Raw genomic sequence first — 14,832 nt, 5'->3', positions numbered from 1 at the left:
GGGCTTTTTGAGCAGTAAGCTAGATCCGGGTGAGTTATCATCCTTGAAACTCCGGTCTTTCTGGTCTTAGAATCAGAGCAGAGAGGAAGGACTTACTAGGAAAGTTAGAAATGGATTTTATTTAAATCTGGTGGAAATTGTTTGAACTTTCCACTCTTGTAAACATCCACATAATGCCATGAAAAAGTTCATGAATATTGCATTTTTTTCCAGTTATCTGTCTATACAAGTTTCTACTTGGATGAGGTTCCTAGAGGTAATGTAGCTCAGACACTCCGTGGTGCCCTCTCAAATTCATGGGTCCTCCTGTTCCTACCTTTTTTATTCTCTTGTAGGTGCTTCCACTTATTTGTATTCACCTGCGCATTGGCAGGCCTTTGCCGGCGCTGTTTGCGGTCTCTTTTCCAAACCTGCTCACAGAACTCATCCATTGTGTTGAGATTGGGGTGATTGATTAACTGCATGAAGTCTCTATACCAGATCTTTTGACTGGGGGTCATGCTATTGGTAGCATCCTTGGTCTTGGAGGCATCACCATCTTCTTCTTTATGGAGCAGCTCTTCCAGGTGGTCAGTATCAATTACTTCCAGGGTCACTTTGAGCAAAGTTTGCATGAAGCCATGCTCCACAGCATGACAAAAATAAATACCAGAGTCTCTCCGTTGAAGACTTCGTAGCAATAGGCCCTGTTCTGTCCGGATCATGCGATCATCCACTTTTATCTGTATTAGAAAAAGTGGTAATTTCAATAGTTATCTTTCATAAATGTGCAAAATTATCCTCTAACCATACTAGTTCCTTAGTACTGCTCCTTTCAGCTGGTAAAACTTGGCCAAAAATCCCCAAAACCACATGAGTGGAAAAGCCCTTGCCAGTCATCTGTAGTTATGGAAGGCTCAAATACTCTGGAAGAACTATTGATGCACTGCAAAAAGTTTGGGAGATTAAGAATTTACTCCTTAGTCCCTGCTGCTGCTGAACAAAGACCTGTGTCAACTCTGTCAGATGGACTTGCTGGTAAGATTACAGAAGATGCAAGCCTATAACCAGCAGAGTCAACATGGATGAATTTGGTTATATTACTGAGGTCACATTTATCATTATCTTTTAGCCAAGCCTAGATATATTTGTGGGAAAGGTTCTCTGTCTTCCTATTGTTCCTTACTACAAAAGTCCTTATGCATAGAAGTGGGTTCTGCATAAGTGGAGGATTTCCAAAGAAACAATAAGGATTAAATATCAAAATTTTAATATTCAAAAAGCAGCTGTCCAAAATACTGTATTTTTCTGAATTAATTATTATCTAGAATATAATTTCATTCTTTGAATGCACACGTCACTGCAGACAGAAAGGGCATAAACCTGTTTGCTGCTCTCTCCACCAAAAATAAATTCTAAATAATTTACTACTTACGCAAACAAAGCAAACAGCAAAAATATCTAAAGCTGCTAATGTAACTAAGTATTTTGTACATGCTTTAAAAAAAAAAAAATGCTTCAGAGTAGTTTGGGTATATTTACAAATACTCCAATGCAACAAACAAGTTTTTGTTTGATCTCCCTACCTACCAGAGTGGATTATTCTCTTAAGATATGTGTGACCTAGCTTGATAGTAACATGGTTTGAGAACCAGGGTGAGTCATAACATAAGAATGTTGGTGACAAGAGAAGGAGAAAAAGTATCGGCTTAGTGTAATGCAAGCAGGGAAAGTCAGTGTTTTTGCCCCTGTGAGTATTGCTTTTGATGAAAAAAATGTACAAGTTTTCATACCTTTGTGTCTACTACAGTTCCCAGTTCTTCATTCTGTCTGTCTTATCGGCAGTAAAGTCTTAGAGCATGCAGTACATAGGAAATGCTCCTGTTAGACTATGTTTCAGTCAAACAGCATGATTAGATGAATGCAGTTACACTTTTTTTGAGGCATTTTAAAGGTCTTTGTAATATTTAAGTCCAATATAATCCTTGTATGATGCTTTAGGTGGCACTTCTATAGCATGCTACCTTTTTGTATTTCTGAGATGTCTAAAGGAAAACCAGCGTGTTTTGCAGGGGGTCTGACCAGGGAGAGGATACGAATGTTTTCTGATGTAACAGTCTGTGAAACCTGTTAGAGAGCTTATGGGATTTTATGGTGTTAAGAGTAAGAATATGGTGAAGAACAACAGAAATTATAAGATTCTGGAGAAATTCTGCTAAACTAAAATACAGATGGACATTATTCTGCGAAGGACTCAGGTTCAAGTATATCTTTATAGAGAAGACTAGTTGCATCTCTTAAATTTTTCTACTGTACCTCTTCTTTGTGGTCATCATTTTGCTTCTGGAATTGCCAGTAGACTACAGCACGCTGAGATTTTGGACTGCACTCAAGAAAAGTGCTGCTATTCTCTACTCCATAGATAATCTTTTCCTCCAGGGTCTGACCACTTGGGTTATCTGTAAAGCAAGAAGGGGAAAAAAAAAAAAATTACCAGGAAAGAAAAATCTTAATTGCTAAGTGAATTTGTTTGTTTAGAAATTAGGCTCCCTTAAGGTGTGTAGAGAAAAAAACCTTAAAAGACAAAATTCCCCATATCAGTATGCCATTTGGAAAATCTCCATCAACATCTCTACCTTTGTAAGGATCCCTGGTAGTTTTTTTTTTTTTTAATTATTTTTGTATTTTAAATCCTAACATCTGTTAACATTTCAATATGTGAAATTAATGAATTTCATTGTGAAATTTTGTGTAAACCTCATTATTATTCATCAAGGAAAACATCTAGGACACGACAAGAATTTTTAATAGCAAACTGTATGCAGTGAGAAAACTCAGGGTGTAGTTGCAGAATGTTTGTAATGATGCCTCCTGGGCTCTATGATCATAATACTTTAGAGCAAAGTAATAAAACATGAGGCTATTTAAAAGTAGTATAATGTGTTTAGATTATATGGCACTGCAGTTTGCTGAAGCTGTTAATGACCAGGAATAATGTTTTTGAGGAAACAATCTTCAATTAATCATTTCCTCTCATACTGATATAATTTATGGAAATGTAATGAGGTTAATAAACCAGACATTATGGGAGGGGAAAAAGAAAGTTAAATAAATTACTTCCTTTTGTAACAACAATGTTTCAAGATATTCATCAACTTGCTGGAAATATCACATAGCTATAGGACTTATATGGCATTTGATTCTTCTCCAATACCGCAGAGGCTGTAAAGCATCATATTTCAACCCTCCACCTTAGCTCTTTAAAATGCTGTTATGGACTTAAGTGGCAATGGTACAATAATCCTTGAGAGTAGATGGGGAGGAAGGGGTTGGTAAACTATTTAACAGTGTGTTGATCTCATGGGGTTTCCTGTCTCTTTGCCATTATTTGTCATTCTTTTCCACTTTTGATCTTTAGCACTGGAAATCTTTAAGGAACTTCTTTTTATATGTTTTAACAGGAAAATGATGTCTAATTAAAATCCTCTCAGAGAAATCTTTTGTCAAGTTTTGTTTGCTTTCACTGTGCCTTTATCGTATTGGCCATGTTGTTTAGCAAACACAGGCTGTTTGCTAGATGACTGAGCCAAAGGTAAAAATAAAATTGAGCTCCTGCTTTATGTTGATACAGCAATCATATGTCTTTCCATAATGACTTGCAGCCCTAAGAGAGGATGGAAGAAGGGATGGGGGACAGAATAGGAACTGGTGCTTGCCCAGTTCTCAGTAAGGAAACATCAAATGGCCTATTAACACTAAACAAATAGGGAATGGGTTAGCTTACTTTCCTCTGCTGGATTGTGAACCTTTCCAGCAAGTAAGTGGGGTGCCACGTAGGCAACTAAGTGAAACAACTTTTATGACACCACATCCTTCTGAAAAATATCAGTGCAGCTTTGGGCCAGGAAGATGGGGAGCAATGGTGGAATGAATTAGAAAGCAAAGCAGCAAGAGAAGAGTAAGACAACTGGAAGAGAATGTAGCCAAGGGTACCAGTTGTAAGGTCTGAGATGGAACATGGGTGAATTTGTGTCAATGAAACAGAGGAACTGGAAATAAGTGAAGAGATTAACTGCATATAACTGGAAGTGATGAGATAAAGATTGGAAATGGAAATGATTGGCTGATAACTCATGGGTCCAGATTCAACATTGTGAATGGCTGACTGATGTCCTGACTCTTCTGTTTCCAGTTAGGTACTCTAATTTAGGAACAGAAATCACATGGCTGAGTAGGCAGCCAAAGCTTCTCACATAGTCAACGAGAGGCAGTTTGATATCTGAACTGGGATCCACAATAGATAGCACATGTAGAGCTGCAGCATAAGACAGTCAGTATGAAACGTCTCCTTTTATAGCCAGGGACACATACGTTACTACTCCGGCAATATGTTTCTATGGAACAGAGATTTACAGGCTTCCAGAATAAAGGATGGAAACACAGGGATTTCACCCTAGGATGCATGCTCTATTTCAATTCCTCTCTCCCAGGCTCCAGGAACTTTGAATCATGGTTGCAGAATGGCCCAACTTCAACAAGATAATTTGGGTGCTTGTATTGGAAGTAGAGCTATCAAGTCAATCTCCTAAGCCTAAATGGACTTTGAGTCCTCTTCTCCCACACCCTAAATGGTTGATTTAACTAGCAGGTTACTGATTAGGTGGCTCGCAGCACCACTTGATTATATTTTCCTGAACGCAGCATGGTCCAAGTGAATTATACAGGAGCAGAGCACATGTAATGCTGGTCTCATTAGATCCAAGGAGACAGTCTTCTAGATCCTAAATATCAGTACAAAGGACAAAAATAGATATTTCTTTGGCAAAGATCCTACCGCCCATGAACAGTAGCATATTTTTAAGTATATAGAGAAGTTTCTGCTGGAAAACTTAGGTACCTAGGAGATTCTTGGTATCTAGGAAGCTAATCACAAGTTTTCATGGAAGTTACCTTGAAGGTGGGTGCTCTGATGCCACTTCAAACTTCTGAGTGTTTTCTTGGGTCTGGTCCATGGTATTCTAGTGTGTTAGAGATCACCATGGAAAGTGGCAGAAGCCCCCTTTAAATTTCCTCACAGCTCCAGAAAATATAGTATGGGTGACAGTCATGCAATAAGAGAGGAAGGATTTAAGAGATCCTTCAAATTCCATTTCCATGATTTAAGGGAGCAGAAGGCAGGTCCAGAAATGTCTATAAAGTTCATGTAATATTAGGCACGTGGAGTGCAAGAAAGTAAGCAAAGTGATGGAATAATCACAGGATCAGAGTGAAGCTCTGGGACTGCGGGAGAAGCTGAAGAGACTAGAAGGAAGAATGAAAGTCTGGGAAGTTCAGAAGAGCAGCTGGAGGAATTAGAAAACTAGAAGTCATGAAGTTGGTTATGAAATTCAACCCAAAATCCTGTCGGAGAGCTGTAATTCCCAAAATGAAGCCAACAGCAGTATCAGTTTACTACCCTGATAAATATCCTTTAAATACATGATTTCTGACATAACCGAAGAAGTATGAAAAGCTAAGTACTTATACCAAGATTGCTTTGCAGATGAATGAATCTCACTATACAGTTAAATTCAGAGTGATTCTTTGAGCTTCCCCTGGGATAAATCACCTAAGAAAAGGTGCATCTTCTTTTACAAATTCTTCAAAAAAAGAACTTGATTAATTTGTTGATAGCACTAGTATGTTACGCTTAAAAAAAAAATTGTTCTTTAGCTGACACAAAGGTGATCATGCTTTCAGGTTTAAGCATTAACGTCTGGCCAAACACCTGTACAGCTAAGGATCCTCAGCTCCCTTTAACGTTGTTGTGTAGTCATTTTCTACTACTTCTTATACATTTGCACAAAAGGGCAACTGAAAGAGCTACCTAAACCTTATTAAAAGCACTATTGCTTCAGACTGATATCTAAGTAAGTTTCTGTAATGTCTTTAAAAGTGAGATGTACATTAAGAGATTGTTCTTTTTTCTTGTGTCTGTTGATTCACATGGAGAATCAACTGGCAGTTACTGCAAAGGAATGCGCAGACAAGTAGTAAATGATTGCTGGAGCTTATTTTTGTCTGTAAACAAACCCAATTCTTCATCTGTTGTCCAGGAAACTACTAGTCATAACCAAGGAAAAAACTCAGAATAAGTTGGCATAGGAAGTTTATAGGCCATGCAGCTGTATGTACAATGCATGATCATATATAAGTGACAAGTAAATTTAGGAAAATTTTATAGATTTACAACTCAGAATTAATTTAGAGAAAATTTCACTCAAGAACAATCTAAAACATTCATAAAGTATTTTGACAACACATCCTTAAAGTCTAGAACCTAGAAATGCATTCCCTCAGTATTTTTTGTAAGTTACTTATTCTTCTAATCACACTTCATTTCACCGTTAAGTAAAATTTTCAGTGATATCTTGTCTCATACTTGCTCTGCTCATTTTGACAAAGCTGTATTAAAGCTCCTTGTGATCAAATGTACTATATAATAGCTTTTTCCTGACCTTGAGTCCTCATGGTTGTTGCCATGAAAAAACTGTGCTGGATTATGCTCTTCCCTTTGGAGAGAAGATATTTTTTCAGACAAATAGGTTTACCAAATATAGGAAGACATAAAAAACAAAGTGTTTTGAAATCCTTTTCTTGTCTATGAAAATAAAGAACTGACCTACAGTTGTATAAAGCACAGCTAGCAAGGGCAAGAGAACGTTAAAAAAACTGGACATGTGGTAGACCAGATCACCATTTTACTCATGAGTAGAATGTCCATAAAGTAAAAAGGTAAAGCTAAGACATGCTTCTGCTGGTAATAAAATCCACATTTAGTGTCTTGTGAAATTTTCCTATTGGGGAACTGAAAATCTCATCTTAGCCCCAAAATATGGATGGTCTCATCTGCACTGTATAAGCATTACTAGATATCCATGCAACTGGAAATTTGTGAACTTTCTACTAGTCCACACTGACTAGTTCAAATCTAAACTAGTTGTACATTCATGAGTTCTCAAAACGTGACAACTACATATTGGTCATAGTCTATTCATGCACTTTTCCAAACCCTTCTCCCCTCTGAGTAGCTTGGCCTGAGTCTGACAATCAAGAAGTAAAAAGAAAAGCTATAGTAATGTTAGCTGCGAGTTTCAAATGATTAAAAGGAAGATAGAGAAAACTATTACTGAAATGTAGTGGTGGTGAATTATAGCTGACACAAAAGTACAACTTTGGACTGTTTATCATTCTTGCTATTACAAGGACTGGAAGGACATGAGTGGTTTGAGGTATCTTCATTTTCAGCCACCTCTTCTTTATTTTTCCCAGAAATCTGTTCAGTGGTTTAACTGTTGTTATACACATACCACAAACATGAGTAATCATTGTTTTCCAGCAGAGGGAAGTATTGCCTAACTGTTCTCTTCACTTATAGCAAAATGGACATTTTTCATTTTCTAAGTGAAGATCTTCTGAAGAGTTTGGCAACAAATTGGTAACCGTGACAAGTTTATCAGCCAAACAATTCAAGAAAGGAAGATCTGGTCAATACACTGTGAAAAGGAAACAACCAACAAAAAAGAAAACCAAAAGATGTCAAAGAAAACCCATGCTGAAAGCACATGGGACAGGCCTACTGCAAGGAACATCCTGATCTTAAGGGCTGCTAGTGTGGCACCTACAACAAAGACCATTCCATATTCAGCCAAGGTAGTTAATTATGTGTTTGGTTATCATCCTATGCAAACTATATGAAGCAACACGTACATGCTTCTTGCTGTTCTGAAGGAGATGCGACTCTTTTCTAACATAATATACCTAGCCTGATGGTACGGTATTATCAGGTAAATGAAGCAGAAAAATTAAAATGCTTAAAACTGTTAACTTGAGGAAAAACAACAAAAAACAGTCTTTAGTGTCTGATCCAGGCCATCGTAAGCAATATAAATTGGGATAATGATATATTGTATTCATCTTTCGCAGATGTTCAAGACAATTTCACCAACAAATCATTCATGTGCTCCCTACTCTACTCATGCACAGTATGTAAATTACATACAAATTAGTTGTACTTCAGTCATACCCATAACTCACCATGATGCTGCAGGTCTGAGCAGTGGGTAAGTGGGTCTCCATTTCGGATGTCTTGTCGTCTAGTACGTCTGCAAATATCATATTTGAAAACTGTTAGTGACCTTCTCAGTGGTCAGCATTCACATTTACCATGACTGAAGAGTAACAAATGGAACATATATATAATTGCATTGGTCACAAGTAACCTAAACAACACTAGGAAGGAAGTCATATTGTTATACTATATTCTATGCATTATCACAGTTTGTAGAATCAGCCTTTACTCTTACAGGTAAAGTCTTCAGAACTGGTAAACATATCCCTCTTGCACTGAGCCTATGAAGTTTATTTTCATTGTGTTGGCAATATTGATCACAGACAAATTCATTACTTGATTCATAGATACAGAGACTGCTAAGGGATCGAAGTATATACAGTACAGTTTAACATGCATCAAAGAACATGAAGAAGCTACATGTTTTGTAGCTTTTCTGCAAGTACAGAATACTTTAAGTATCACGGCATCTTTTAGATAAATTAAATGTTAGGATGGATGGCTTTGAAAGAATGTCAAAGTGCTGTATTTTCTACAAAATCTAAATTAAAAAACATAGATCATTTCAGCCACTACAGATCTCACCAAAACATTTCTGAAAAAACCTTTTCCAAAACTGCTGCAAATGGCCTTGTCTTTAGAATAAACAGAAAACACTTGGATAGGAAGATTTTGAAATGTCATTTATTCCATCCTTTGTAGCTTGAGTCTGGGATATAGCTTTTTTGCATGTCCATTTAACACAGTATATTCTTTCCCCAGTTTGATTTCCACTGGCTCTTTTGGAAAACATATTGATCTGTGCTAAAATATGTTGTATTTCACAGAAGAAAGCTTTTAAGTACAGTTTTATTTTGCATTTGTTGTTCTCTCTTTGTCTGCTCCTATTTTTATTTAAATAGCTGTGACACAAGATTCAACTGAGCCAGAGAAAAGCGTTTCATATAAAAAAAAAACGAAAAAAGAACAAGGCAAACAAAGATGTGTTTCAAGTGTGAGCACTTTACTTTAGGAATTGGAGAAAGCCTGAGGGCTTGCAAAATTAGGGGAAAACAAAGAGGATTAGGCTGCTGAACAATGCTGTGATTTCAGAATATGGCATCCAGCAACGGATATGCAAAAGTCAAGTAGCCTTGTAAAAAGCACTGTTGGTCACTCCCTTGTGACAACAGCCCACATTTTTAAAAAGCCATTGTTCTGCAGTACAGAGACCATCTCTCTTCTGTTCACTAGCCCTATTTGCAGACTCTCACTAACAGCCCAGAATCAGCACATACTAAGAGTTCTCACAGAGGCACCATCAACTGCACAGCTGACTCCTCTTGGCTGAAAGATTTTAACCATATTTTTTTCCACTGAAAACTACTGAAATGTTAAACCTGAAATTAGTTACGTGAAGTATGGCAACAGGGTTTTTTTGGGAAAAAAAAAGAAGTCAGGATGTGCATTTTTTTATATTTTTCTGAATAAAAACTTCTTTAAAATTATGAATTAGGACATCTTATTATGCTTTAGTAAGAAGGAATCTTCTGTTGATTGACATGAGTCAAAAAATGTACTAATCCTAATTTCAGATATAATCTTCATATTACTCATTACCAATTACTAAAAATACACCCAAGACGTAACGAACCATAAAATTTTGTTACTCCTTCCTAAATTTTGAAACGCAGCATATTTATAGGATACTATATGTAGAAAAGAAGTCTGTGGAAAGACTGATGTTACTGTCAATGGAGTTTGGATGAGATATTTAGTTAGAATCTCAGGAAAATGTCGCACATATCACCATTGTATCAACACAATGATTTATGAAATATGAACCAGAACACATCTGCATGGGGTAAAGTTAAGTGGTCACACTACAGGAGCTCTGAACTGTCATTTAGACTTGTAAAATACACAAAGAAAGAAAAGTAAATTAAAATCATGGCTCATAAAAGCTCCTTTTTCAAAAAGAAGGAAAAAAAACCCAAACAAAAACCCCAAGAAACAAAACCCCAAAACCAACTATTAGTAAAGCATCTGTGCAATTGCCTCAGGACTCAACTTTCCCAATATTTCAGGAGCCTAAAATTACAAGGGTTCATTATTAGGAAAATGTTGACATTGAAGCTGTTTCCAGCAATGCTGATTTTGTTATAGATGCATTCAAAGCTGGCTTGAGGCAGTGGGTACAGCAGGTACCAGGTAAACAGAGGATCCTCTCCCCCAGTAACACAGACCTTTATTCTGCTGCTGCTGCTGCCAAGGGAAAAATGGGGGAAAGTAAGGGGGGGACAGTGGCTTTTTCTGAATGCATTGTCAGGATCCCAGCCTCCCAGGACTTACTTTTTCTTTCATAGTGGCCTCAAGAAGAGTAAATTCTGCACCCCAAGGTTTTCCTGTAGCTGTGCAACCCAGTTTAGCCCCAGTAACCCTGCCCCTTAACCCCTGTAAAAAGAAGTCCCAGTCCCTTTACCTCTGATGACAACAGTGAGCTCGGTCTGCTGTTTAGTGAGTTGGAGAGACGGATAAGGAAAAGACAAAGGACCCTATTTCTTCCATCAGTGCAAGCAGATGAATGACAGGATGATGTGCTCTATGGGTCTTGAGATGGCTGGGAGTAGGACTGGGTATTAGTGAATGCTGAGAAAGAATGAGGTTCAGGGTGCAGAGAAGAGTGACTCAGTGATTCCTGACCTTACTGTCTCCTTCGACTCAGAGGCAGTACTCAACCACACTGACTTCTAAGCCTTAAAACTTTCAGATCAAATTAGTCTCTCAGCCTCTTCTTGAAAACCTCACTGTTCCCTCTTCTCTCTCTCCTCGTCCTCCTACAGAGAAGCTGCTGTGCTCCCACCGCAGATTTGAATTTAGCCCATGCAGCTGAGAAAATTTGACCAGCTCTTCTTTTGGAATGGGTTCAGTTTCTCTTTTTTAATTCTTTTCTAAAGAATTTCACAAAAAAGCTTGTCTCAGATTAACTTTGTTTCCTGGTGCAAAATAGAACCTGATGTTCCATAAGCAGTTTTTTCTTTTGTCATCAGTACTTGTTTAGGATACCTTGTAATGCAAACCTTGAAATTTTAATCCCCTCCATCTGAAAAGTCTGTGACACGAATGCTACTTCCCACCCTTTACCACATTTCACATCCTGCAACAACCAATCCAAATCTGGAATTTGGAATCCCTACATTCTCAACTAAGTATTTGCTACTAATTTTAAAACAAAGATAAAGGCTCCTTATGCATATAAACCCTTGGACTCCTTGTTTCTTTAAAAGTGTCAGGTGTTTGGCATATTCAATTTAATGTGAACACTTTTTTATCATTTTAGCCAATTTATCATGGGAATCTCAATGCTACACCAATATCTATTCTTATTTGCAAGTGATTATCAATTCAGTTATTCCTAATTTCTACGTCAGTAGCTAAGAGCTCTTCAGTAACTAACTTGTATACTTTAAGAGAAAGAATTTCAGAGATAAAGGCAAAGAAAATATTATTTTAAATCTTCAGACCAGGCAACTAGGACTTGTAAATTTTTTATAAAAATATATATTTTTCACTTGTAGAGTCTGTTTTCCCTTAGACTTTGCCTTGCAAAGCCTTTAGCATCAGTGCAGAGTGAATGTAAAATAGTGGTTGTCCTGATCTGGTAGCATTTAGACACACATCAACACATAAAAGTTATACTTTTGAATAATAACAATAATGTTTTATATCACTAAACAATAACTTTCCATTCATGTCCAAACACATTATAAATATTTCTTTTGAATTGGAATTCATGAAAATACAGGATAATTTACTTGGTCAAATAGTTCTTTTATTTTAATATCAAGCCCCCTCCTCATGTTGGAGAAAGGGAATTTTTTTTTTTTCTGTTTATTACTGAATATAAAGTTATGAATCCATTTCAAAGACAACTCTTTTCTGAATGTTTTTTTACAACAGCTTTTTAAGCCAACCCAAGAAGTAGCAGTGTTCACTTTAAATCAACCAAGACTTCATATTGCTTGTAACTCCCGCAATTATGTTTTCTTTGGAAGAGAAAGGGCTCCGGTTAACCATCCCATGAAAAATCTCCAAAGCCCTCTGGTCATATTGAGACCATCAGTTAAAACAAATAGCAAACCACGCAGACATCTGAAACTGTCCCTACCTCTTAGCAGTGGGGAAGTAACGTGAGCAAGATGAACCATCCCAGGCACAGTAAGGGTCTCTCGCAAGGCAACACTCAGCACATGCTTTTCCATACACATCACAGCGGTGTAAAGGAAGCTGTGAAACTCCAGTGGCTGAGCCAATGTAGAGCTGTTGCTGTTATGAAAGTTAAAAAAAAAAAATATTAAAAAAAAAAAATTACAAGGTTTTTAAAAGGAAATTATTAAAAAAAATTATATAACAATATGTTAGGACCATTACAAATACAATAAAGGATCATGATCCTGAGGTACACTAAAGGAATGAAAAGAGAATTGTCCTCAGGATAAAAAAATCAAATAGGAAAAACTTTGATATTTGTATGAAGCTCTTGGTCGCTTTTCTAACAGTAAGAAAAATTAAAGTACTTTTCCATTTTTTCTTTTGTATTCAGATCCCTGCACTGGGAAAGCACTACGATCAGTGACAGAACACAAAGGAGAATGTGCTTTTGAATTTAAAGAAAAACAATTTTAACATAAATTTCCTATATTTGACTTTGATTTGGATATGTGTGGCGGGAAATCTAAAGTAAATTATTTCAGACTGTTGCTAAGATATTTCAGCTTGGAAGTGCTGCTATGCACACACTTCTTTGCATGTCTGATAATTCTGATGCTTCGTACTCTTTTCTATAGGTCACATACTCTAAATGAAACATATCTTTAATGAGGGAAGATGGCTTACTTGATTTTGGATAAAAAACAGTGTTGAGTGGAAGATGTAGTTCAAATGCAGAGAGAACCATGAAGTAAATAAAAAGCCATGCATACAAAATGAACTACAGCTTTGTATGGCGTCACAACAGAATATCTTGTCTCTCTCAATTTCCTCTCTGATATCAAATTCATGTGGTCCATTAGGGAAGTTGGTCCCCAGAGGGACATAAGGAAACTGAACTACTGATCCCACATGAAAGTCCAAACAGAGATATTTCAGCTTAGCAGTAATTCACAAAGAAAACAAGTATGAGTGTAGTAGTAAATAAAGTTCCCTCTGAGATGCAAAACTAGGGGAAAACAAAATAAACAGATAAACAAAAATTAAATGGCATAATCCTTCTGTTTTGGAAACACTCACACTTTGCTATCGAAAGCTTAAACTTTGTTACGCAGCACCCATAGAAGAGCAATTAACACATGTCTTTTTAAGGTCTCACTCCAAGCAGTCCCACCAAGAAAATACAAATTTGTTTTCATTTTTCTTTCTTAGAAAACATAAAGCTAGCATGAAAAATAGGATTTTAAGAAATGTTATCAAAATTCTTCATCTCCTGCATTGTGATGTCCCAGAGGTACCATTTCCAGAGAATTCGGGGATGGAAGGTGGCTAAGGTCACCTACCTACTAGAAATGATGGGCACTGGATACCAGGAGACAGCAAAACCAAAAACACTCATAAAAGGTGTTGTATTAACTTCTTTCAGAGACAGCAGCTTGGCAGTTTATGCAGACATATTAATTGTAACAGAAACATCCCATGCGTTTATACAAATATCAGTATTTTCTCAAGGAAAATATGACAAGGAAAGCACTCAAAGGAAAATTCACTGGTAAATTGAAAACTAAGCCCTTTCTAAGCAGCTGCTTCCGTCTATTATAGCGCCATAGCTGGGTTGTGAAACCACATTCTCTGGGCAAAAATCTCTGACCACAAAGAGCTCTACACAAAGCCTTGACTGTACATACCAGCCCCCAGTTAGTGCTGTATCCTTGAGAAGCAGATGACAGGCAGCAGATATGATAAGCTGATTCTCTCTAACTTAAATCACTTAATGAAGAACGCAGCTTAGGGGTACATTCTGCAGTAAAAAGAGCAGCAATTCAAATCTTAGATGACCTAACCATTTCTCAAGGGATGCCTTTTCTCTTTACTGATTATGGAGGCAGCATAGGTCAAATTAGAGCTTCAGTTAAGTATCTTAAATGTCCAGATGGTATTGATCTGAGTCCTATGTAATTGGGGCATTAATATCTATATAAGCATGTAGCAATGTGTGGTGCAACTAATATAAAAATCAACCCAGAGAATGCACATGGGAAAATAAAGAATGGTGTAGTGGTTTTCTATGTACCCCTGTAACCAATTTCATTTTGTCAAAACCCCCTCCCTAATTTCTAATAAATGTCTTCAGAATTAAAGAATGACCAGAAACACATAAGAAAAAAAAAAGTGAGGCCAAAATAAGGTTACTTAAAGACTCTTCCTTGTAGATAAGTTCATAAAGTTCAGTCAGTGAGGTACAGCATGTGTTTCAGGTGCTGCACAGCCTGAAGGCTGCTGCCCTGTTTGTTGCTCTTCTGATCATGGTTTTAGACTCCAGCTGGTGATCATTATTCTGGACACTTAATAATATATAAATCCAGGCAGTATGAAATTCAGAAAATAGTAACAGAATGATTTGCATCAATGGTCTGACCTTACTTTGCCATACACAGTCAAACTGCCTTTTGGGCAAAGAGTCTCTCCCAGGAGGTTGTTAATTTAGTAAATCAGCTGATTATCAGATCAAACCGGGGGGGGGGGGGGGGGGGGGGCGCGTTCCTTAACTTATT

The 14,832-nt window shown here is 37.1% G+C and overlaps 1 protein-coding gene across 1 annotated transcript in view; it reads right to left on the bottom strand.

Annotated features, from left to right (window-relative positions):
• Positions 1-266: 266 nt before the first annotated feature.
• SEMA3A (sema domain, immunoglobulin domain (Ig), short basic domain, secreted, (semaphorin) 3A) overlaps positions 267-14,832 on the bottom strand; it is a 121,363-nt gene continuing 106,797 nt past the window's right edge. The window contains exons 13-16 of the mRNA XM_009326562.1: positions 12,237-12,394; positions 8,056-8,123; positions 2,296-2,438; positions 267-722 (exon numbers count right to left, since the gene is read on the bottom strand). Coding sequence (XP_009324837.1) covers positions 267-722; positions 2,296-2,438; positions 8,056-8,123; positions 12,237-12,394 — 825 coding nt within the window. The remainder of the gene's footprint in view (positions 723-2,295; positions 2,439-8,055; positions 8,124-12,236; positions 12,395-14,832) is intronic.

Source organism: Pygoscelis adeliae, unplaced genomic scaffold, assembly GCF_000699105.1.
Source record: "Pygoscelis adeliae isolate BGI_AS28 unplaced genomic scaffold, ASM69910v1 Scaffold306, whole genome shotgun sequence".
Taxonomy (NCBI): domain Eukaryota; kingdom Metazoa; phylum Chordata; class Aves; order Sphenisciformes; family Spheniscidae; genus Pygoscelis; species Pygoscelis adeliae.
The sequence above is the reverse complement of the archived record's forward strand: the minus strand, read 5'-3'. Positions and strand labels throughout refer to the sequence as shown.